At 39.0% G+C, this 26,010-nt stretch overlaps 1 protein-coding gene across 1 annotated transcript in view; it reads right to left on the bottom strand.

Annotated features, from left to right (window-relative positions):
* Positions 1 to 1,905: 1,905 nt before the first annotated feature.
* The window catches only part of ABCA9 (ATP binding cassette subfamily A member 9), a 77,864-nt gene continuing 53,759 nt past the window's right edge, over positions 1,906 to 26,010 (bottom strand). The window contains 14 exon segments of the mRNA XM_089318009.1: positions 1,906 to 2,440; positions 2,564 to 2,619; positions 6,561 to 6,640; positions 7,418 to 7,656; positions 7,945 to 8,036; positions 8,710 to 8,745; positions 8,748 to 8,826; positions 9,741 to 9,844; positions 9,847 to 9,860; positions 13,440 to 13,531; positions 13,962 to 14,030; positions 16,699 to 16,818; positions 21,715 to 21,843; positions 22,032 to 22,205. Of these exon segments, the coding sequence (XP_089174135.1) occupies positions 2,342 to 2,440; positions 2,564 to 2,619; positions 6,561 to 6,640; positions 7,418 to 7,656; positions 7,945 to 8,036; positions 8,710 to 8,745; positions 8,748 to 8,826; positions 9,741 to 9,844; positions 9,847 to 9,860; positions 13,440 to 13,531; positions 13,962 to 14,030; positions 16,699 to 16,818; positions 21,715 to 21,843; positions 22,032 to 22,205 (1,383 nt within the window). The 3' untranslated portion in view covers positions 1,906 to 2,341.

Raw genomic sequence — 26,010 nt, 5'->3', positions numbered from 1 at the left:
AAAAGATAAGCACACAAAAATTAATCATAACTGAGATAAAGTTCTCTCTATCTTCCATGAACAATTAATGGAAACTGAGGTCCTTTTCGGTTCAGAATTCAGGGTAATTTAGCATTATTAGTTAAAATGTACTCCCAGATGGTAAGTCAGAGCTAAGACTCTTTTTTCCAGGTAAGCTGATAAGCCTTCCTCAACATTAACCTTTCCCATCAAAACACTCAAAAATATCTTTTTTCTCCCAAAATTAGTGGAGTGCTCCCCCTGAAAAGAAACTTCACGTCGTTTCATTAGTCTTTGTCACACTTGCTTTGTCAGAGGTTTTGCTGAAGTAGGACACAGTTTGTTGAGGTCTTTATTTTCCCATATATAAATGATTTACAGAATATTGGGCAATAGATTACTGAGGCTGGTGTTCTCTCAAAGATATTCAGAGAGACATGGAATTCAAACAGATTATTCCATATGTCTGTGATATTTTTATTAATTACAAACCACTTTCTTTTGCTCATTTACTAAATTTAGTTTCTACGAGTAAGTTTTTTATAGGTTGGCTCAGTGTTCTGACCAAAAGAAACATAAATTAAGTGATCCACTGTCATGAATTTCTATTTTTTTTAATGTGACCTCAATAACTATTGTCAAGCAGTTTGGTCTAAAGAATACTCCAAAAATTCACTCAGTTTAACTTTGTTTATTTAAGTTAGGCTATTCCCTCCTAGATTTTTATAATATTATAAAGAGTAGACTCATTCTAAGACCTAATAGTATCCTGGCTTGGATTGTGCCCAAAGAGAGGTTTAAGGAGATACTTAAAAATGTATACCACTTTTTTTTTCAACTATTTTGCTTTGAAATTGCCATGGATATAACTCAATAAATCGAAATGAGGAAAACATTTATATTAGCATCAATAATAAGCAGGTTACTATTGCTTGTCTAGAACTTTGAGTCAGTAGGGCCAGTAATAATGCCTCCTTTTTAAAATAAGAAATCTGAGGGCTGTTGCCTAAGGTCTCATATTAGTATTCTCATAGCTTGAGGGCAATGTTTTGCTTTCATAAACCAAGAGTATATAAGAACAACCAGAATCAAAGTAAACATCTTCAAATAACTGCCTTTGAATGCTCAATAGATTTGTCATAATAATAGTAGTAATAACAGGGGCCAGCACTGTGGCACACTAGGTTAATCCTCCGCCTGCGGCTCTGGCATCCCACATGGGCACTGGTTCAAGACCTGGCTATTCCTCTTCCAATCCAGCTCTCTGCTATGGTCTAGGAAAGCAGTAGAAGATGGCCCAAGTCCATGGGCCCCTGTATCCATATAAGAGACCTGGAAGAAGCTCCTGGCTCCTGGCTTTGCATCAGCGCAGCTCTGGCTGTTGCAGCCATTTGGGGAGTGAGCCAACAGATGGAAGACCTTTCTCTGTCTCTCCCTCTCACTGTCTGTAACTCTACCTCTCAAATAAGTAAATAAATAATCTTTAAAAACAATAGTAGTAATAACAAGGAAACTCACCTTAGTAACACTGTACAAGTATATTGTGTTAGTTTTAGGGTGTTTAAAGGGTCACCAGTTGGACGGCTCATACTACTTGTAGATAAGGGAAACTAAGACGTATGCAGTTTTAGTGCTTTATGTAAAACTAGGATCTTGTATCATAAGATAATGTATAAATCAGAAATATGTTTCCAACTTCTATGTAAGATACATACTTTCAAATGTTCACCAACTTGATAATTCAAATCCTCACTGAAACTGAAACATTTTTTAAACAGGTTGCAAATTTCCTTTATCATCACAACAGGTAAAACGTGGACTCTATATTGTAGTCTGCAGTATGATAAGAAAGGAAAGTCAGTGAATTAGGATTGTATTTTTAAAAAATGAATTACAAAAAACATATAATTTTTGGTTGTTTATTCAATTCATCACCATTTCTCTAAAAACCAACAGTATATCTTAATTTAGACTTTACCTATTTGAAAAGATGAGAAATTCAATACTTTGAAGTTCAGAAAAAGAAAATTAAGCAATCCTGGTATCATCCAAAGGAATGCAAGTAATTCTATAATAAAAACATTTTTAAAGCAAATACTATATAAAACGTGAGATTTGGTTGCTAGTACCATAGCTCCATGGTCTGACTTAGTGTCATGCCCCATATCATTGCTCTTCTGGCCTTTACTCCATGGTCCCACTTAAGAAATCTTAATAAAGAAAATATGGACATGACTTTCAAAGGTATTTTTGTCATATCTGAGAAAAAGTATATTAATGCTATAAAATAATGCTTTAAAAGAGTCACAAACTTTAAACAAAACACAGGGTATCTGTAGCTTTAAGGCTCTTCCTGTGGGAGGAGCTTCCGCTTCACTGAGGGATCAAGCTCCCCATCCAAGTCATCCAGCTCCTGCTCCTTGGAGAGCTCCAGGAAAACCTGCAAGGAAGGAGCACAGGGAAGTCACTCCGCCTCCTGTAGCTCCAAACTAGTGCAGTGAGCATGCATGTGATGGGCACACACAGTCCCCGGATGATAGAGCATCACTGACACATGACGCACCTGCTCCAGGGTGGACTGGGAGAGGCTGTACTCCTCCAGGTCGAAGCTCTGTTTAGCTGCAGAAGGGAGAACATATGTTATGAGTTCAGATATTTTATATTCTTGGAGTTTTACCAGCTGATGCTCAAAAAGTACATGCAAGTAGATATGAAATATAAGATATGGTAACAAACATTCTTGAACTAAGTATGTGAAAGCAAAGGTACCATAGTCAAATCACAAAATAAAAGCACTATCCTGATTTTTTAGAGTGTTGGCAGAGGTGCCAGAAGACTGGAAAAACAGCTAAGGGATTCTGGAATACCCATTCAGGATAGGCTGAGATGGAATTGTCTGCTAAATACTGCCAAGTGCTCCTGTCCATATGACTGCGTTCTTGTCCACCTTGCTCTCTACATGAGAGGCTGACTTAAGAGATGTCACCTTGTGAGTTCCACCAGTGGCAGCCCTAGCAATAGGGACAGAGCAAGGGCTGCATCCTAATCACAGGAGATAGTCACTGCTTATTCTCTTTGTGTTTTTGGATCAAAGAATGATAAGAATTCTGCAATCCTAGACTTAGGTTACTGCACTGTTCCTTGTACCTTTGCAAATCTCTTGATATGCAAAATTTTCTTGAAGTATTCAATTTTGAGTACCATGTGCAATGAGTTTGGATATGACTGAGACTCTAAACATGTAGATACATGAAGAGGAAAATAATGAATGGAAAGCAAAGATTTGCTTTGACAGTTATCAGACTTCTGAGGCATTCCCTTTCTTCTCTCCACTGACAGGGATGTTATGGTTAGGCCCACATATTTTGGACATAGAACTTGGTCTCTAGCCATGAAGAAAAGAAATGCTATGGATTATGGACTCCTAAATTTGCAGAAGTGAGGACATTTTATAACTTTCTCATGGACTTTGAAGGGAGGTACCTTGAGGGGAATCACTGGAAGTGTACAAAGATTTCAAGGAAAGAGTGCAGGATCTTCCAGGTAGTCACAGGACTCCAAAAGATAAAGGCATCACCCACCCTACAGAGCTCTTGTCAGAGCTTATAGATGGAAAAGGGAATATTCTAGGAACCCATAAAATCACCCCATGAAAGAACAGACAAGAAATTGTTCATGTCTATACTGGAGGCCCAATACATATTCCAAGTCCAATGATCAAATCAATCTTTGCTGTCATATTATGTCTTCTCCATTCTCTTTACATTTACACTAGAGAGGCCCAAAACATCAGCTTATAAGTCATGGAGAAAAAACAAACAAACAAACAAGAAAACAGGTAAAATTGACCACCTTATATCCTTAGCCACTGGTCTTCAAATTCAAGGCAAGTTTGACCTGGGAGGGGCATATGAGGCTAGCATTTTGAAGAAGTTTGCAATATACAGAAGTGTTCTAATGGTATGGGAGAATGAATCTGTGTAGCCGGAAAACAAGATTACCATGGAGCATGCATTTTGCTTATACAATACTGCAACCAGTACATTCAATAAAAGTACTGCAGCCTGGAATATAATGGTATTTAATGACATTTGGAGAAAAAAATTAGCATATGTTTCCACATTTTGTACTTTGCAATTTTTTACATATTAACACAAGGAACTATGATAAAGAATTTTGGTTTTCCCTCTAAATGAGAGCCTCAGTTTAACCAAATCAAGCATAACAGAAAAAAAATTTGAGATGGAAGGGAATATTTTCGAAGGCAGAAATATTAATTTTCTTTTAAAAGATTTATTTATTTGAAAGGCAGAATTAGAAAGGGAGGGAGGGAGGGAGAGAGAGAGAGAGAGAGAGAGAGAGAGAGAAAGAGAATCTTCCATCCAATGGTCCATGCCCCAAATGGCTGCATTGGCAGGGGCTGGACCAGCTGAAGCCAGGAGCCAGGAGCTTCATCCATCTGGGTCTCCCACATGGGTACAGATGCAGAAGCACTTAGGCTCTGTACTGCTGCTTTTCTCAGGCCATTAGAAGATGAGCCAGGTTGGAAGTGGGGCAGCTGGGACTTGAACTGGAACCCATATGGGATGCTGGCCACCATAGGCAGCTGCTTTACATGCTACAACACAATGCAGACCTCAGAGATATTAGCTTTTTTTTTTTTTTTTTTTGACAGGCAGAGTTAGACAGTGAGAGAGAGAGAGAGAGAGAGAGAGAGAGAGAGAGAGAAAGGTCTTCCTTCAGTTGGTTCACCCCCCCAAATGGCTGCCACGGCCAGTGCACAGTGCTGATCCGAAGCCAGGAGCCAGGCGCTTCCTCCTGGTCTCCCATGTGGGTGCAGGGCCCAAGCACTTGGGCCATCCTCCACCACCTTCCCGGCCACAGCAGAGAGCTTGGACTGGAAAAGGGGCAACCGGGACAGAATCTGGTGCCCCAACTGGGACTAGAACCCGGGATGCCGGCGCCGCAGGTGGAGGATTAGCCTAGTGAGCTGCGGCGCCCAGAAATATCAGCTTTTAAGAAAAGCCTCCATTGTACTCCAGGGAGACATCTGCCTTTCTGTTAGTACTCCACTATAAATGGTTCCTGTTGGTCAGAGCCCACAATGAGAATCGTTCCCACTGAAATGATATAAAACTGGTATTGGGGCAAAATGGTCTGTGTGGAAATGGCTATAAGGATCTCAGAATAAAACTGGCCAGCAGGATAAGAAAGTGAAAGAGAATCTATACAGATGAACCGAACCCTGTCTCTCGGGGAAGAATCTCTCTGGGAGCTAGTGTGCTTACAGCCTCGAGTGAAAGCAGGTGACAAGTCAGAAAGTACTGCTCAGGAAGAGGCATGGGGAGAGTGTTCAGCTCATCATCTTTTTTTTTTTTTTAATTGAATGTATTTTATTAAGAGTGATTCTAACAGGAAAAACATAGTAAAATAGTGCCTTTGGTATCTTACTTGTAGCCTTCTATTTTCTTATGTTCCCTCATCTTCATCCTCCCTCATCTTTTGGCAAGTTTCAAAATTGGTTTTGTTGTAATAAAATCAAAGTTGTAGACCTCTGGCATGCCTTGATGGAGGGTTTTGTTGAATCTGTTCCAATGAAAAACAGGGAGGCCACCTTGTACTGTGGGACCACTAAGATTTTTACACATCCTGAGCAAAAACCAAGCCTATCTTGGACCAATGCAGCATGCATAGGCTCAAATCCAAGGAGCTAAAAAGTAGTCCTGGATTAACCCACCTGAGGAAAGAAAGCAACCTCCTTGTTAGCATCTGTTTCTATCAAAGAATACTTAGGGGCCGGCGTCCTGCGGTGGCAGCCTCATCTGCTGGTACCCATGGTGCCAGCATCCCATGGGTACCAGTTCAATCTTGGCTGTTCCACTTTCAATCCAGCTCCCTGCTTATGCACCTAGGAAAGCAGCAGATGATGGCCCAAGGGCTTGGGCCCCTGCAATCACATGGGAGACCCAGAAGAGGCTCCTGGCTTTGTCCTGGCTCAGCCCTGGCATTTGCGTCCATTTGGGTAATGAAACAGTAGATGGAAGTTCTCTCTCTCTCTCCATCTCTCTCTCTCTCTCAAATTCTGCCTTTCAAATAAATAAATCTTTTTTTAAAAAAATACATGAAAACAAATTTACATTTTTTTTCCTATTTATATGAATTTGTGGAAACCTTAGCACTAAATGTTAATGATCTCTTCCCTCCATGGCCTCATTCAATTAGGGTGAGGTTTATCAACCTTGGCAATAACAACAGTTTGGTCAGACTATTCTTTTTTGTGGAGGCAGATTTGTGCATTATAGGATGTGACAGCATCATAACTGCCCATTAATCTTCTAGATGGTAAATGTATCCCACCACCTCATACCCAGTTATAAGAACCATAGACATCCTCAGATATTGCCAAACCACCCTTGGTTGAGAACCACTGGGTTAGAAGTCTTAGTAATTTTTTTATGATGTAATACAATTCTACGTTTTTGTATTTTAATGTTGATTTTACTTAAAATTTGAATTTTTTTTTGTGTCTCAGAGTCTTGTCTCTAAATGGTCACTCTTACCTCTCTCTAACTTGACGAAAGCCTGAGATAAAGGTTGCACATCTTCAACAGGCAACTTGTAGACCAACAAGGAGGAATACCTGCAAAGAGGAGAGTAATGCTGAATGCCAAGTTTCAAGGTCACAACCCTTGATAGGTGCATGTCTAAAAAGGAGCACCAGTCTCATCAATGGTTTAAATACACATGTCTGTATAGTGCTGGAGTCAACCATAGTGTCAGTGTTCCTTAGTTCATAAGAAGTCAATTTACCAAGAAGAGGATTGGAGGCAAAGGGGCAGAAATCAAAACACCTATACCTCACAAAGGAAAGAAGCCTAACTATTTATTCTTCTTAGTGAAAAGAGAAATAAACCTATTTTGAGTAAGGAGAACCTGGTTCAGCTCCCGTCTCCATTACCAGTTATTTGGTCTTACCTAATCTATGGGAACCTCAGGCGCTGGTACTGATAATGATAAAAACGGCAAGGCACCATTCATTCACTGTACTTTGAGTGATGGCTGGTACTGGTAACGCAGCCTGGACTTTGTGCAGGAGAGCTCTTTAATGAGGGCTGGTTTTACTCTCTGGACAGGATCACTGAGATGACCCCAGAACATGCCTACATTTGTACCTTACCTGACCCATTGTAGATCACTTATGGATGCTAATTCCCTTACAAGAGGCAGCTCCCAAATCAGCACTTTGTTCTCTCATTTTCTTCCAGTGACAACCTTTGGAGTTGAGCCTTTCTCTAGTAATTAAAGTACTCACAATTATCAACGAGTTAAAAAAAAAAGAAAACTAAAAGAATGGGAACATGAGGTTATTTTTCCCTTATAACAGAGAAGCAAACCAAAGATCATGACAACACTAAACAGCTCCTGAATTTATCTTTCCTGCCGAGCAGCCTGGGGGAAAATCCTCAAAATTTCTCCATGCAGGGGCTCCACTTGGTGGGGGGTTTTCACTTTCATCTCTAGCAGATAATCTTTGCCAAATTTGCTTTTCAGGTGTTGGATGGAATTACCATGCATAAGCAGAGAGCAGCTGTTAAATATGGAGGTTCGCGGCTCTGCCATCATATGCAGTGGTTTCTGGTATGATGGCGGATGAGTCTAATGAGCTCTTGGAATATATATCAACAAAGAAAAGATCTCTGGATTCAAGGAATATGTTTCCTTTTAATGTCTTTATTTTCACTCGGTAAAGAGCATCATATAGACAATATGTATAGATAATATGGAATTAAGGTTGAGAAATTCAACTTTCAGTTAATCCTCTTCATTGAATACATAACATAACTGGTTAAAGGTCATTGATATATTTTTAAAGTTGCCATCCATATTCGTTGTAAGGTTTTGTTCTAAGCAGCATTTAGGATCATATTTCTGTGTTGTACTGACCTGCCCTGCAGTTGGTTTTGTGTCTCCAGCTATCATCTTAATAGTTGTGCTTCTACCCGCGCCGTTGTGTCCTAACAGCCCTATAACTTCACCTGAAAGAAACAGGTCTGCTCAGAAAGACACAAATAATTAACACAAAAATAAAAGCAAATGCCATTCAAATAGTCTCTGTGTAAAACACCACGTGAAATGTGTTACGCACATAATTTAATTTGTGCTTCTCACACAAAACTGAATGTTACTACCACCTTCAGTTTACAGGTGAGGAAGCTGACTTCAAGAGGACAAATTATTTGCCAAAGTCATGCAGCCAATAAGAGGCTTAGATGGAATCTGAAACAAATTTTGGTTTCAGAGCCTTAAATCAACACTTCCACAAAATGTGCTAGTTGTTAGGAATGAAGAAGGGACTACCATGCCTCAGTCAGTTTCCCTCAGTGTAGTCATCTTGTTGTGAAATTGTTACCTAAACCATACCATCCTTCTGAAGAAAGATGGTCCCTTTTGTTGTTGTGTTCCTTTGGTGGTTTTAACAGAACAGGACTCTCCTCCTGTGTGAAGAAAGGCTTTGTTATAACTGTAAGCGATTCCTCTCTAGGAAGGAGCAGACTTTTCCTGCAGGTGATCTGGCTGCATTTCATATTTATCAGCAGGAGTCTCAGATTCAGATACTCCTATTCTCTTCATTTTTCTTTTTCCCTATTCTCTTTGAAAGACAATGTTCTGAGGTCACTATCACTCTGCTAAAGAACAGTGGTTTCCAACCTCTTTTAACACAGAAAGAGACATTTCTTGTGGCAGTTTTTCCTTCCTTTTGGAAAAGCAATTTTTCCTTTTGCCTTCATATTCTTTCCGTAGACAGCTGGCAATGATGACTGGTTTCTGTAAAGACAAGTGAATAGCAACAGGCATTATTCTTGCTCTGAATTGAGACAGTGCTCCATACTTCTCACCAAATTTTTTCCTACACAAAAGCATGACTTGAACCAACCCTTCCCCTAGGAACTGCCATTTTCAAGTGAGCTCTCCCAGTCTATATTCCTGCAGAGAGAGTGAGCAGCATACGCTGTGACTTGTGCACTTATCCCTTCTCAGGAACACACCTAGAATATTCACTGAACCAAAGATTTGCTGAGACAGACATGTGCATTCATATACATATACACACATGAAAACACACATACAGCTTAGAGAAGCTGTCCCCCTCTGAAGTGCACGAAGTGAGCATACAATATTACTTGGGCTTTGCAACGCTTTGCTGCATGTATCAGAACTATGACCCTGAGGAGTTGGAGGCGGGCATTTACTAGAGAAAGGTAGGGATTCCTGTCTCCCAGTGGGGATACCTGGGCTTGACATCTGGCTCAGGCTCTTGACTGCAGCTTCCTGCTCATGCAGCACTGACAGCACAGATGACTGGCTTCCTGCCACCGACGTGGGAGACCCTGATTGAGTTCCCAGCTCTCAGGTTCAGCCGCAGCCCAGCCATAACTGTTACAGGCATTTGGGGAGCGAACCAGTGGAGGGGAGCCTGCTCTCTCTCTCTCTCTCTCTCTCTCTCTCTCAAATAAATAACATTTTTACAATGTGATTCTGAAAAATAAGTTAACTAGTTAGTTTGTATGCATGTGTGTTTCCTTTGCTCCATGGCCTTCGTATACTCACCAAAGTCAAGTAATGAACCATATTTGTAAGGATGAAAGACTCTAAAACATTTTTCTAAATTAAGATTAGATAGCTGTTCATTTTATCTAACAGTCAAATTTATTTGATAATGGAGTTTTTTTAAGTCCTACCTCATCAGCATCTGGGAGAGTCACAACATTCGCTGTTCTCATTCTTTCCATCTGAACAGCTTCATCCTCTCCTTCAGGCTCTTCTGGGTTTGGAAAACATTGCTGCTTCTTGGAGAAATTCTAAGATCAAAGCAGTGTAATAAGGACAGGTTTTTGTTGTAACACTTGTAGTAAAAATAATGAGTTCTTTATAGACTATCAATTATATGGATAGATTAAGAGCACAAAATACTCTCCATTCTTTTACATCACCTGCCTTTCAAACAGCCTAGTTTCCATCACTGAGACAAGTGATGAGCCCTATTAATGTCATCTTTGCTCTTTATCTGAGCTTAATTTTACTTGTCAGTAGTGACTTTTTTTTTCCAAATAATAAATCAGTACACACTCGCTGGCAAAGGATCTTGAGGCAGGATTGCATGTGAAAGGTATCTAGAAATTATTTTTTTTCTAATTTTTTTTTTAATTTTTTGACAAGCAGAGTTAGACAGTGAGAGAAAGACAGAGAGAAAGGTCTTCCTTTTTCCGTTGGTTCACCCCCCAAGTGGTCACTACGGCTGCGTTGCGCCGATCCAAAGCCGGAAGCCAGGTGCTTCCTCCTGGTCTCCCATGCGGGTGCAGGGCCCAAGCACTTGGGCCATCCTCCTCTGCACTCCTGGGCCACAGCAGAGAGCTGGCCTGGAAGAGGGGCAACCGGGACAGAATCCGGCACCCCAACCGGGACTAGAACCCGGGGTGCTGGCGCCACAGGTGGAGGATTAGCCTAGTGAGCCGCGGCGCCAACCCTTTTTCTAAATTTTAAATGAAAAAAAATATTGTACCACTTTTTTTTTCTTTTTTTCTTTTTTGACAGGCAGAGTGGACAGTGAGAGAGAGACGGAGAGATAGGTCTTCCTTTTGCTGTTGGTTCACCCTCCAATGGCCGCCACGGCTGGCGCTGCGGCCGACGCACTACGCTGATCCGATGGCAGGGGGCCAGGTACTTCTCCTGGTCTCCCACGCGGGTGCAGGGCCCAAGCACTTGGGCCATCCTCCACTGTACCCCCGGGCCACAGCAGAGAGCTGGCCTGGAAGAGGGGCAACCAGGACAGAATCCGGCGCCCCGACCAGGACTAGAACCTGGTGTGCCGGCGCCGCAGGCAGAGGATTAGCCTATTGAGCTGGGGCACCGGCCTGTACCACGTTTTTTAAAAAAATTTTGATTAACAATAATAGTACATATTTATGGGGTACAGTGTGATATTTCAGTGCATGTGAACAATCAGGATAATTACTATTTCCTTCTCTCTCTCTTTTTTTTAAAAGATTATTTATTTATTTATTTGAAAGACACAGTTACAGAGAGGCAGAAGCAGAGAGAGAGAGGTGGGGCGGGGGGGTCTTCCATCTGGCTGGTTCATTCACCAGATGGCTGCAAAGGCCGGAGCTGGGCCAATCTGAGCTTCCTCCCAGTCTCCCACGTGGGTGCACAGGCCCACAGACTTGGGCCATCTTTGGCTGCTTTCTCAGGCCATAGCAGAACTGGATCAGAAGTGGAGCAGCTGAGACTCAAACTGGCGCCCATAAGGGCTGCTGGCACTGCAGGCAGCAGCCCCACAAGCTATGTCACAGCACCTGCCCCACCATTTCCTTCTCTTCACTACTGCTTTATTATTGGATTATTGGAGCTTCTCTCTTCTACTTGCTCCAAAAATATATACTGAGCTATATCGTTAATACCTCTATGCTGTGTAACATTAGAAACTTATTCCTTCTGTATAACTGTAATTTACTATCTATTGCACCACCTTCCACATATGAGGGAGAACATGCAATATTTGACTTTCTGTGTCTGGCTGATTTACTTGACATAATGTTCTCCAGTTCCAACCATTTTGCTGTAAATGACAGAATGCATTTTTTTTTGCAGCTGAATAATATTTCATTGTGTACATGTACCATATTTTCTTCATACATTCATTTGTTGATGGACACTTGGCTGTTTTGAAAAGTACTAAAATGAACATGGTGATGAAAGTATGTATATCTTTGATATAATTTATTTTGGATACATACCCAGTAGTAGGATTGCTGTATCATATGACAATTTCATTTGTTAAGGAAACTCCACACTGTGTTCCAGAGGGTATGCACTAATCTACACTCCTATCCGCTCTTTCTCTGCATCCTTGTCAGCATCTGTTATTTTTTTTTTGTCTTTTTGACAATGGCCATCCTATCAAGGGTGAGCTGATATCTCATTGTGATTTTGATTTGCATTTCTCTGATGATTAGTAATGCTCAATATTTTTTCCATATAATTGTTGGCCATTTTTAATTCTTCTTCTGAGAACTGTCTGTTCATGCTCTTTGTCCATTTCCTAACTAGATTGATTGTTTTTGTGTTGCTGAGGTTTTTCTTTAATTCTTCATAATTTTGGATATTATTCTCTTGCTAGATAAGCAGCTTACAAATATTTTTCCTGTTCTGTCAGATATCTCTTCATATTATTAATTACTTCCTTTGCTGTGTACAACCTTCTGAGTTTGATATAATCCCATTTGTTTCATTTTGTTTTTGTTGCCTATGCTTTTGGAATCTTTTCCAAAAAAATCTTTGCCTATTCATAGCTTGAATGTTTTCCATGCATTTTTTCTAGCAGTTTCATAGTTTTAGATATTACATTTAGGTCTTTGACACATCTTGTGTTGATTTTGTATATGGTGTGAGGTAGGGATATCATTTCATTCTTACCTACTAATAATAACATTGAATATAAGTGGATTAAATTCTAAAATAGAAACTATAATGTTGACCTAGACATTTTAGAATTCTGAAAGTTTTGTGAGAATAAAATGTTAGAAAATTTTGAGTTAGAGATGGGTCCCAGAAAACCTGAGCCATCTAATCACCATCCCAATGCGTAATCAGTTACTGAGTAGTGTCATTTCTTGGTAATATGTGTCACTATCACTCTTTCCTCGTTGCTACCCATCTATTTCTTGCCTTCATTCTTTCACCATTGATTATTGCTAATTCCTCTATCTCTCTCTCACACGTGCCACAACTAATTAGTACTTTAAAGTTAGTTTCATAAAACATGGTTGTCATCTTGTCATTCTCATATGATACCATCAACACTAGACTTGAGCTTGATTCATATTTTGTGCAGTAGGCCAGGTGTTCAAGATACACCTTTGTCTTAATTTCCCATTATTTAATTTGAGAAATCTTCCCTAAGTTTCCCTAGTTCAAGATTTTCCAACATCTACCTTCAACTTCATTTCCTGATATCATGCAACGTAAGATTTCAAATTTTTCCGGTTGCCTTCTTATATCTACAGAAATAGGGTATTTAGCTCAACATTTGTCAAATTGTTCAGACTATGTCTTTCCAGGTTTGGCAACACTTACCCAATTGCTTATCAATACTTAGCTATTATTTAAAAAGTCTACCTCTTACATGTGACATTCTTTAAGTATGTCAGTGCATTTTCATTCTGCCTTAATTTTCCAGTGTCATGTATACTAATGTGGTTTCTTGCACTATACTGTAACCTCAGAAAAGCACTACAAAATATAATAGTTTTGTACAAAACACAGCCTCTTAAAAATAAACCTGTGCAATTCTTTTTACCCATTAATTTAAGAACATTTAAATTTCTTTTAACAATGAATATTAAAAATAAAACATGAAATCCCATTTGAAACTTCTCAACCTGAACACAGGATCCCTTCTCATTGATTTCTTCCTAAAGTTCCTTTCCAGACATCGCAGAGCAAAAAGGAAGATGAAAAAATGAAAGTAAGGCTAGGGGAAAAGAAACAATAAAAATTAGCATCATCATAGAAACTTTTGCAGTGTTGGAATTAGCCAAACATTTGATCATCTACAAAATAATATTTGACAAAATTTTCAAAGATTGAAAGACAATCTAGTATTAAATGAAACTCTCAAAATTAGTTTCATTGGTATTCAGAGAATGGATAGCATGAAAACAGTGGTAGTTAAGTTGATACTGGTCCTACTCATACAACTTAGAGTTTAGGTTTCACACTGGAATCAGATGATCATTGTAAAGATAGCATTCAAATTGAAACTCAGTGTGTATATGCGTTTGTGTTGCTTCAGATGGCCAAGATTTCCAAACCCTTCGAATTTGATTCAGTTCAAAGAAACTCAAGCTACATAAATTTTTATCTCTTCATGCAGCAACACTGAGAAGGAAATGTCTTCTTACAATTAGCAATGCCAGAAACACAAATTGCGATGCTGAAGTTCCGAGGTAATCCATAGAGTCATGAGAAATCTGTAAAATTAGGAGAATATGTGTTTAAATGAACTCTCGTCTGTTCATGTTTCACCTCAGTAAGAGGCCTTGTACCATTTTATCTTGTGTATTAGGTAAAAATTAGTTTCTGAGCATGCAATATGTCTTCTTGGCTTCCAGATTGTCTCAGTGAACTATCAACCTCCACCTGCCTACACGCTGAGGTCTGGGTGAGTGCCTGCAGGATCCATTGGATCCACAGGATCCACTGGCAAGTTTGTCTTAAGACAACCCTTCTCCCCTAAATTCACTTCTCTCTCTCTTTTTCCCTGTGCATGCTCCTGTTCTTCCCCCAATAACACGGGAATCATGACATTGCTCTTGCCCTCCTGCATTGCTTTTGATAATAATCATGACAATAACTTCTGGCTGAAGACAAGTTCTTTACCTGGGGTTTTCCATGTATATATAGAAGTACTTTTCCCAACTTCCCCCAACTCTTTAGTGAAGAAAGGGGAAAGGGCCAATTTTGTTTCTTAAGCTATATTTACCAAGACTTGTTTTCCTGAGCAATTTTAAATACTTTGCAGTAAATTTCTTAGCACCACAGCCAGCTACTCTCTGGAAAAGATGTTTTTGTTTCCACATTGGAGGCTTTTCAAGATCCTGATGTCATTTCAAATCATCTTATTCTCCTAAGTGCCTCAATCGCCCACTTCCAGCAATTACATCCCATCCAAATTAACTGCAGGATCCTGGACTCTGCTCTCTATGCCAACATATTTAATTTTTTTCAGTTTCCTTGCTTCATGAATTGGAGTTGGTGAATCTCTAATCCACCAATGTGTTCCCCATTATCCATAAGCCCCTCACATCCTTAATCTGATTGCCCCCTAGTTTAGAAGTTAAGGACCATTATTTAATTCTTCCTTATTTAAAACTACTGCGCCGCAGCTCACTAGGCTAATCCTCCGCCTTGCGGCGCCGGCACACCGGGTTCTAGTCCCGGTTGGGGCGCTGGATTCTGTCCCGGTTGCCCCTCTTCCAGGCCAGCTCTCTGCTGTGGCCAGGGAGTGCAGTGGAGGATGGCCCAAGTGCTTGGGCCCTGCACCCCATGGGAGACCAGGAGAAGCACCTGGCTCCTGCCATCGGATCAGTGCGGTGCGCCGGCCGCAGCGTGCCAGCCGTGGCAGCCATTGGAGGGTGAACCAACGGCAAAGGAAGACCTTTCTCTCTGTCTCTCTCTGTCACTGTCCACTCTGCCTGTCAAACAAACAAACAAACAAACAAACAAAAAAAAAAACTACTGCTCCCTTATTCTTTTATTTGACAAACTTACTGGGAAAATTTCTAGCCCTGACTGAATACAACTATGTATCTGCCATAAGAAATTCTTAACTTTGCTGACTTCATTTCAAAAGTAGAGCCCGTGTGGTGAAATAATTTTCCGTATCTTCTATTTCAGGATCTCAATCCTCCTTGACCATGTCACTCTAATCTGATGACTTCATTTCTTATTTCTTTAAGAAAGTAGAGTCAGTCACAAGAGAAACATCTCATCTTTCTACCAGCAGAACCACTAAACTACACCTCTGCATGCATGTATTCTGATCTTGATAAACAGAATGTTCCAGTTTTTATGGACTGCAGCTCCTCCGTTGTGTACTGCACTGGTTTCTTTTTCAGCTATTCAAGGGTCTTACGTAGACCCAATTTCTTTTTTTTTTTTTTCACAGTAAATTTCCCTCACATGAGCATATAGTATCTACCCACTAAGAACAAAGAAAAACAAGAAAAATCTACTTTCCTCATTCATCTACAATTCATTCTCTGCTACTCTTCTTAGCAAAGCTCCTACAAACACTTGCCTATTCCTATTGTCACTAGTTCCTCATCTCATAGTCACTACTGAGTTCACTCTTTCTAGGTTTTTGGATTACACTTCAGGTGAAAACAACTTTGTTAATATCACCAAAGATTTTCATAAAGTTAAATCCAGTAGTTCCTTTTCAGTGGTCATCTTTCAAGATCTTTGAATTGTATTTGATGGTTTAATTACTCCTTGCACCTTCAAACATTCTTTACTACTATCTGACACACCCTTTTCCAAACTGGTACATGAATGTCTAAGGATAATTTCTGAAGAGATTTTTGGAACTTAGCTGTCTGCTTTTTCCCCCTCCCATTTCCCTGTTTCCTTCTCAGACTGATTTGCTGACTCTTCCTCTTCCTAAACTCTAAGTTTTGGAGTTTAGTTCTTGGACCTCCATTTGTATAATCCTTACATTTCATCAGTCATTCTCATTTTTATTCACATTCTTATTCTGTAACTTATAATAACCGGTTCCATGGCTTTAAAACCATCTATAAACAATATTTGTTTTAGTCCCATTCTCCATACACTCTGACACATTGAATGCTAGCCTTATGTATCCAATAGACATTTCCTTTTGTGTGTCTGTTAGTATCGAAACAAAAAATAGGCATCTCTTTGGCTCCATAATAGGGGTCCCAGAAATGAGGATTACCATGAGAACTAGAAAATGTTACTTCCCTGTAGTTGCCTTTGACCTTCAAAAACCAAGGCAGGGCTTCCTACCAAATGGGAATATTCCACCTTGCTGTGGTAAGAGACTGGGATTTCTATTCAAAACTTTCTTCAATGGCCATGATTTTAATGATGCAGGACAGGATTGGCATTGCTTACCTCTGAGAAAATTAATAGAGAGCCAGTCAGTGTGAAGGGTGGTATTAATATGGTGGTGAAAAGTAGTCCTAAAAATCCATATTCATTGAGATCTGTGGCAACTAACGAAAAGATGGTAATCTAAAATAAAAGCACAGAACAATATCACTGCAATGATCTGAAGTACAACATGTTTTCCAAGAGGGTAAGTGTTCATCTCATTAATGTTCTCTTAAATTTGGATCTCTCTCCTCAAGTCAATATTTCCACTGTATTTTTCTCTTTGGTGTTATATATTCTACAGATTTGGACAAATCTATAATGATATATACCCACTGTTTTACTTTTTTAAAGATTTCTTATATATTTGAAAGGCAGTGATACAGAGAGAGGGACACACACACACACACACATACACACACAGAAATATCTTACATCTGCTGGTTCACTCCCCAAGTGGCTGCAACAGCTGGGGATGGACCAGGTCAAAGTCAGGACCCTAGAACTCCATCCAGGTCTTCCACACGGATGCAGAGGTCAACACTTGGGCCATATTCTTCAGCTTTCCCAGTGCATTAGAAGGGAGCTGAGACTTGAACTGGCTCCCATATGGCCAACAATGTTTATTTATCTATTCAACTTCTGGAACATACATACTGATTGCTTCCACGTTTTGGTCACTGCAAATGAAGTTACTATAAATACCTGTATGCAGGTCTTTGTGTGAATTGAGTGAACACAGCTTATAATAACTGCATTGCTTTAATTTGTATTTGAGATATCTAACCTCTCTGATTATAGCTTCTCTAGATATAATTTTGGAGGACAGAGATTTCATTCACAGTGCTTCAGATAAATGATAACTGAAACAGAGAATTATAGGAGACAAATCTGATGTTCACTTAAATTCTTTTCTGTTTGGTTTCCATTTACTTCTTGGATGTTTTTATTTTGAAATTTCATATTTTAATTAGTATTAATCATTCAATAATAGTTATTTTCTTTATTAGAGGACATTTTATTATATTATAGCTTAATATGTAGAATTATAATAGAATTATATCATTAAAAATGATACATATAAAGACTTAATGGATTCATTAAATGAAAATATAATTTATTCTTTTATTAGATTGGTTTTGTCTGCATGTATATTTTTCATTATTATTTTGCTAATTTGAGATTATTTTAATCCTTTATTTTACATCTATAATTAGATTTTCCATTTTTTAAAGTCACTATTAGTTCTGCAATTAAATGACACTTTAACGTGTTTATGTTGCTCAAAATATCTTCTTCTCATACAGGATATTTTATCATCCTTAAATTGACCTTTTATCTTATTAAATTTATACTTTTTTCTCAAATCTTTTACAGAAAAGTTCTAATGAAAGTTTTATCCTACGTGTTTTTTCTTTTTTTCTTTTTTATTTATTTTTTTATTTGACAGGTAGAGTTATAGACAGTGAGAGAGAGACAAAGAGAAAGGTCTTCCTTCTATTGGTTCACTCCCTAATGGCTGCTATGACCGGCGCTGTGCCAATCTGAAGCCAGGAGCCGGGTGCTTCCTCCCGGTCTCCCATGCGGGTGCAGGGGCCCAAGCACTTGGGCCATCCTCTGCTGCCCTCCTGGGCCACAGCAGAGAGCTGGACTGGAAGAGGAGCAACTGGGACTAGTACCCAGTGCCCCAACCGGGACTAGAACCCCAGGGTGCCAGAGCTACAGGAGGAGGATTAGCCAAGTGAGCCACGGCACTGGCCTATCCTACATGTTTTTAAAATGTTTAATTAATTAATATTATTTGTTTGAAAGGCAGAGTGAGAGAATCCCTCATCCACTGATTCTCCTCCCAAATGCCCACAACTTTCAGGGCTGTGCCAGGTGAAAACCAGAAGCCAGGAATCAATTCATGTCTCTCACATGGGAGGCAGGGACCAAAGTACTTGAGCCATTATCTGCTGCCTCTCCGAGTGCACATTAAGTAGGAAGCTGGAATTGGGAGTAGAACTGAAATTGATACTAAGGGAATCCAATATGGGATGCAGGCATCCCAAACAATGTCTTAGCTGCTGAACAAAATGCCTACCACTATTCTGAATCTTTTGTGGGATATTATGTTAATTTGTTTCACTTGTAGTTGTTATTGCTGTTCCTTTTGCCTTTGTAAATTTATATTGTCATGTGTGTTTAGAGAGTTGTCATGGGCTATCTTTTTATCTTGGATATTTCTTACTCAATAAGTTTAAGGCATTATCTTGGATATTTCTAACATATGCAACCTCATCCATATCTTCTATTTGCTCTGATAGGTATTTACGATTTCTTTAAAACACTCTTTTTTCATGTATATCTTCTCTTCTGAATGCAATAATGCCTAGGGGCACAGATGGATGCTCAGCTTGGTCCATTCTTAGCCTGATTATTTTCTTCTGTGAGTTACACCTGTGTTTTTCATTAGTTTTCTATTTACCCAGTAGGCAGTGCATCAAAGATGCACTTGACAAAGATGTCAAGACATTGGCATACTGTAAGACCTTGGCACACACCAATTCAGCTCAGATCTTGTAGAATAATATGCCCCTGGCATCCATCCTCTCTGTGTAAGGCATCATTCTCCCAAGAGTTTTTATTAGTTCTCTGGTCTAATAGCAATATTTTAGTCAACATATCTAATCAAATTCAACTTTAAAAATGTTTAACTTAAATCTCTATATATTAGCTCATTTTTTTTTATACCTGATCTTTCAGTTCTGAAACAGGCAAGTTGTAACTTTAGAGGTGATTGTGTTAAGTATTTTTACTGTGGGGGCCAGCACTGTGGCTTAGAAGGTTAAGCCTCCACCTGCAATGCTGGCACCCTATATGAGTGCTGGTTCGAGTCCTGGCTGCACCACTTATGATCCATCTCCCCACTGATGTGCCTGAGAAAGCAGTGAATGATGGCCCAAGTACTTGGGCCCCAACACCCATATGGGAGACAGGGAAGAACCTCCTGGCTCCTGGCATTGGCCTGGCCCAGCTCTAACCATTACTGACATTTGGGGAGTGAAGCAGTGGATGGAAGATCTCCTTTTATTTTCTTCTTTTTCTGTATTGCCTTTCAAATAAATAAATAAATCTTTTATAAAAAAGTATTTTTATTGTCATATATTGTTTGTGAAGCAAAATATAAGTTGTCTTGCTCACAGAGTTCACATTTTGTCAACCTACCCTTTTTTAATCTAAGACGTTTGGAATCAAATTTGACTTTATCTGTTATTGGTGTGGCCATCTCCAATTTTCTGTATTTAAAAAAAAAAGTCTGCTAAGTCAATGTCTGTGATGCACATGTGTTTGTTGTAGAGAATATGTTGAGTTTAATGTTTAATTCAATATGAAAATCATTTCCTTTATTTTTATTTTATAATTTGTATTTTGTGCTCACTTGTTATGTTTTTATTTTTGTTTCTTCCAAATTTTGGTAAAGATATGAAGCATTCCCCACATAATCCACTGAAATTATCACAAACTACTCATGGTACAAGCAATTTGGAAAGCTCTTTGGCAAGATCTACTGAAGTTGAATATGTGAATACCAACCCAATTGCTGTACTGCCAGGTTTATGTCTCAGCATACACATATATTTGAACCAAAAGACACAAGAACATCCATACAGCCTTATTCATGACAGTCCAAAAGAGGAAGCTGCTTGATTATCACAATAATGGCAAAACACATTATAGAATATTCATCAATAGAACACTACAGCAATGGAAAGGAATTAACTATGATGGTAGTTATCAGATACAACAGCATATTTTCTAACAATTCATTCCTGATTAAGAGAAGATGCAGCAGCTGGCATTGTGGAATAGCATCAGATCACCGCCTGTGAGTGCAGGTTCAAATCTCAACTGCTCTACTTCCAATCCAGTTCTCTGCTAATGCACCTGGGAAAGCAGTGGAAGATGGCCCAAGTATTTGAGCCCCTATCACCCACATAGGAGACCTGGATGGCTTCCAACTTCAGCTTGATCCAGCCCTTGGCAGTTACAGCCATCTGGGGAGTGAACCATAAGATAAAAGATCTCTTTTTCTCTCTCTGTCTCTCACCTTCTCTCTGTAACTCTGCCTTTCAAATAAATGGATAAGTACATAAATCTTTCTTTAAAGGAGAAGATACAGAATAATGTGTTCTATGATTCCATTTTCATTAAATTCAGAACTAGCTAAGTCGATTGATTGAATTACAACTAAGAATGATGATTTCTTATGAAGAGGGGATAATGTTGGGAATGGGTCTGAGGGGCTTCTAGACCCTATCTATGCTCTATTCTTTTTCTGTTTGTTTTTTATGGAAGTGCTCCCTTATATTTTATTGCACTTAAAATATGTGTGTTTATCTGTGTCTAGGTCATATTTTTCAGTTAAGATTTATTTTTAAAAGATTACTTATGTTATTATATAAGAAGTAGCTTATAGGACTAAGGAGTAGAAACACAGCAACCAGGTACAGAGCTATTGCAACACTCCAGGTGAGGAAGACGAAAGCTTAGACGCTGATGTAAACATATAGTTGGAACACATAAAACAGACAGGGAAAGGTTTAGAGTCTCAGGGACATAGGAGTTGAATGTGGAAAGAGACAATGAGAGGAAGAAAGGACAATTCCAGATTTTTGGTATGTGTAACTAGCTGGTTGAATTTTGCAATGATAATGCAACCTATTAACAGGCAAGGAAAAATAAGATTAAGGAGACAGTGGTTTTTCAGATGTGTGGGCAAGAAGGTCCTTTCTAAATACTGAAGTGAAATTATAAGTGAACTGTTAGAGGTAGAAGTCTTTAGCTCAAGGGAGTCTCTCACTCTGGAGAACATTGACTGGGTCATAGTTATAGAGGATATATATAGCCTCGTATACAGTATATTTTATATAAGTCTAAGATCATCTTAGAGTGATCAGAATATTCTTGAGAGAAATATTAATTTACCATTATCATTAGTACAAAATTAAAACATATTCTTACTCATAAAAAACTGCTTAAAATAATATCTACCATATGTATACTTAAAATTAAGAAGAAAAATGACCAAATGCCACTATTTTTCCTACCATTGCAACAAATGAATGAAATCACGTATGTCAAGAAAACAAGAGATGAGACATATCCAATACTGCACAGGATCTGAAAATAGAAATATTAAGGTATTAATGTCGGATATAGTAAATCCCATTTAGGGAAGTATTCATACTCATACCTCAATATGCCAATATGTTATAGCACATTTAATTTGAAGTTCTTTGGTTTAAGATTAATGTTACTGCATTCTTGAAAAAAGTCCAAAAGAACATTTTGTAAATTTTGTCACTTACCTGAATTAGCAGGTTTTGAATTATAAATATAATCTCATCTGGGCTAAAAACATAATCTATTATTTGCATTAGGAGAAGTATCAAGAAGTACAAGGGAACATCCACCAGGGCCTGTCCGAACCAGTAAGCAGAAGGGTAGAGGCCTGAGATCCAAAGCTGGGAATGTATTTTTTGCTGATAAAGAAATAGAAGAACAAAAAGTCTTGAAAAGTTGATATTTGGGAAATATATAGTTATAAAACATTTATTTTTGTCATATCCCTTTTATAAATATTATTCTCATTTATTATATGATGATGCTACTTGCTTCAGAGGTTTTGATATTAGAAGGGGTCTTATTGTACAAGAATTTCAAAAACTTTCTGCAGCATTTCATTTTCTATAAACTTTTTAAAATACTGTTCTACTGTAAACTATGTTATGCTTTACCATCTAAAGGGAAAAATGCACTAATGTAACTATCTAGTGTTCCATCGTAGAATGACTGGACGTTATCTAAATGAGAAGACATCAGCTCTCTTCTTTCCTTTGATGCTGACCCTTGCAAATTGCACAAAGTTTCAACAGAAATGGGTTAACATTTTCTTGTAAGCACTGTAGGTAGATAGAATAGCATAATGAGGTCCTATAACAGGGGGAGTTGTAGGTTTGGGGGAGACTGGAAAGAAGCCAGGTATGGCTGGACATGGCTATCAAGGTGACAGTGGCATCAGCTCAGCATAGAAAGATACACCTTGGTAGAGATCATCTTTGATCTTGCAGGTTATAGAAACAATTTCATTTTTGTTCCTTTGTACTATGAGAAACCACTGGTGGGATTTAGCCAGGGAATTAACACAGTCTACTTTTTAGGATATTTCTCAGACATACGTTGTGAAAATCTGAGAAGATCCATAGAGAACAGTTAGGGAGGCTGTTGTGCCCATCCTGAAGGGAGATGATGATGGCTCTGACTAGAGTGCTGTAGAAGAGAGAGGAAAACAGAGATTCTAGAGCTATATCAGAAATAAATTCCATGATTTCACCATTCCTGGCTATGGAGATTGGGGGTAGGGAGTGGGGTGAGAATCAAGGTCATGGGGTCACCAATTAAATTTGAATGTTATACAAATAATTTTTGAGTACGTGTTGTGCAATATTTGGAACACAGTTACACTAAAAATACTCATTTTTAATCCAATATTGGTTTAACTGAATCTAATTTTTTAAATAGATCGTTATTTATTTGAGAAGTAGAGTTAAAAACAGAGAGAGGGAGAGACACAGAGAAAGGTCTTCCATTTGCTGGTTCACTCCCCAGATGGCTGCAATGGTTGGAGCTGGGCCAATCCAAAGCCAGGAGCCAGGAGCTTCTTCTTGGTCTCCCATGTGTGTGCAGGGACCCAAGCACTTGGCCCATCTTCCACGGTTCTTCCAGGCCATCAGCAGGGAGCTGGATCAGAAGAGGAATAGCAAGGACACAACCCAGCACTGCAGGCCATGGCTTAACCTACTATGCTGCAGCACTGGTCTCCTGAACTTTTTTTTTTTTTTTTTTGACAAGCAGAGTGGACAGTGAGAGAGACAGAGAGAAAGGTCTTCCTTTTTCCGTTGGTTTACCCCATAATGACCGCTGCAGCGGGCGCACCGCACTGATCCAAAGCCAGGACCCAGGTGCTTCCTCCTGGTCTCCCATGCGAGTGCAGGGCCCAAGGACTTGAGCCATCCTCCACTGTACTCTCAGGCCACAGCAGAGAGCTGGACTGGAAGAGGAGCAACTGGGACAGAATCCGGCGCCCCGACCAGGACTAGAACTCGGTGTGCCAGCACCACAGGCAGAGGATTAGCCTAGTGAGCCACGGCACCGGCCTCCTGAACTTAATATTACCTGCTTAATCCGATAACCCTAGCAGGAATAGCTCCTCGGTTTTAATCAAGAGTAAATGAAAATTGTGTATTGCTAAAAGAGATGAGCAAAAATAAGATTTAGAAAAAAACATATTCCTTCTCTGATGATGACTATTCCTCATGGGGAGGTTAAAGCTGGCAAACAAATGAGGAAAGACTCAGAGAACAATAGGTACTATGTACAGATTTTTTTAAATGAGCTCTGCGGCAGTGATAGTGCATCTATTTTAAACGGGGGAAGCAGTCTAAAGCTAAAATGTAACTTGTGCTGAGATCTAAGAAGTCATGTGTTCAAGGCATAGAAGAGAGTATTCCACCAGAAGGAAGAGCCAGTGAAAAGCCCAGGTGTCATTTGCATATTTGAGAACTGGAAGGAAGGCAAGGAGAGGTAGATCAGGAGACCGCAATGAGGAAAGGCGGAGTGGTAGAGAAGAGACAGATAGTGCAAAGCTCTGTCAGACAACCTAAAGAATTTAATTCCAAATGCAAAAGGAAGCAGCTGGAAGTTGTTTAATAAGATGATCTGATTTAAACTTATGAAAGCTGTCTGGTTATATTGAAAGAATTAAATATGAATAAGACAAATGGGTAGCTATCATAGTAATCAGATAAGAAATGATGATGACTTAGGCCAGGAGATAAAAAGAAGTGAACAGATTTGATACATTTTAAGTATAATTTAAAGGAATTAATGATAGATTAGATAAGGAAGATAAAAGAAAGAGAAAAACAAAGATAACTCCCAGGTGTGAAGCTAGAGCAGCTGTGGACGGCAGTGCCATTTACTGGGATGGGAAAGTTGGGAGATGAGAAAGTCTGCCCAGAAACTAAAAGTTTTCTTTGCTTATATGTAAAATATGTTACTCATCTATGTGGAGGTATCAAGTATGCTAATATAATATACTGTATAATTGTATAATATAATGAAATACATCATTTAAGAATGCTATATATCTGTGGAATTATCTGATATATAATTCTGGAACTATCTGAATAGGGTTCCAGAATGGAATCACATCCTCACAGAAACCTATTTCAAATAGATAAAACAATTATCTCCATTTTACTGATGACAAAGGTGAGATCAAGAAATTCTGATAGTTAAGTAGCTATCAAAATCCATATCTGAACCAAGGAGATTTAACTACAAACAAGAATAAAAAGAGTGTGGGGCCTGCAACGTTGGCTCCCCATATGAGTGCTGGTTCATGTCTCGGCTACTCCACAATTGATCCAGCTCCCTGCTAGTGCCTGGGAAAGTAGTGGAAGAAATTCTGAAAACTTGGGTCCCTTCTACCCATGTGGGAGACCCAAATGGAGTTCCAGGTTTTGGGCTTCAGCCTGGTCCAACCCAGGCTATTGCACCCATTTGGAAAATGAACCAGTGAATGGACAATCTCTCTCTGTGTCTCTCACTCCCCCTCTATAACTCTGCATTTCAAATAAATAAATCTGCTAAAAATTATTAGGTAATTAAGTGTGATAAAAAGCAATAAAAATGATAGTAACAAAGAGTGAATATGTGATCTTATTTGCGTTTCTTAGATGAGAAGTTGCTAATAATAGGTATAATTTTAGAGCACAAAGACAAATATATCAATGAACTTACGCATGGTTTCATAGCACAAAGCAAGACTCAGTTGATGACGTTAAGGAGGTGAATATATGCAAAAGGGCCTTTTAGGGGCACTGGAAGTATCGTGGGAAGATAGAGACACTCATGGGTTGCTTGAATTTTATATAAAAGCATCACACAAATCAAGCCTTAAAGGGACAATCCTTTCCTACAATAAACAGAAGTGCTGTGGTGAGTTGGTCAGGGATGTTTAGCTATCACCATCTAAATGAAACTATCATTGAGGGGGAGATGTGATTATGTCAGTGGATAAGTAACTGTAATAAAACTCTGTATTATAGCACTTAAAAGTAGCCATTCACTGATGGTTGATAATATCTACCAAGCCCTCCTTCCTGAAGTCCCACATTAAATAAAAATAGCATTTTCTTAATATTTGGCAATTTATTGTTGTAATGCTTGATCATTCCTTATATCAAGCACATAAGTTAGATACATCCCCTGCATTTAAATAGG

This window comes from Oryctolagus cuniculus, chromosome 17 (assembly GCF_051225735.1).
Source record: "Oryctolagus cuniculus isolate XC-2025 breed Fujian yellow rabbit chromosome 17, ASM5122573v1, whole genome shotgun sequence".
NCBI classification, from domain to species: Eukaryota; Metazoa; Chordata; class Mammalia; order Lagomorpha; family Leporidae; genus Oryctolagus; species Oryctolagus cuniculus.
Note: the sequence above shows the minus strand (reverse complement) of the source record. Positions and strands in the feature narration are given on the sequence as shown.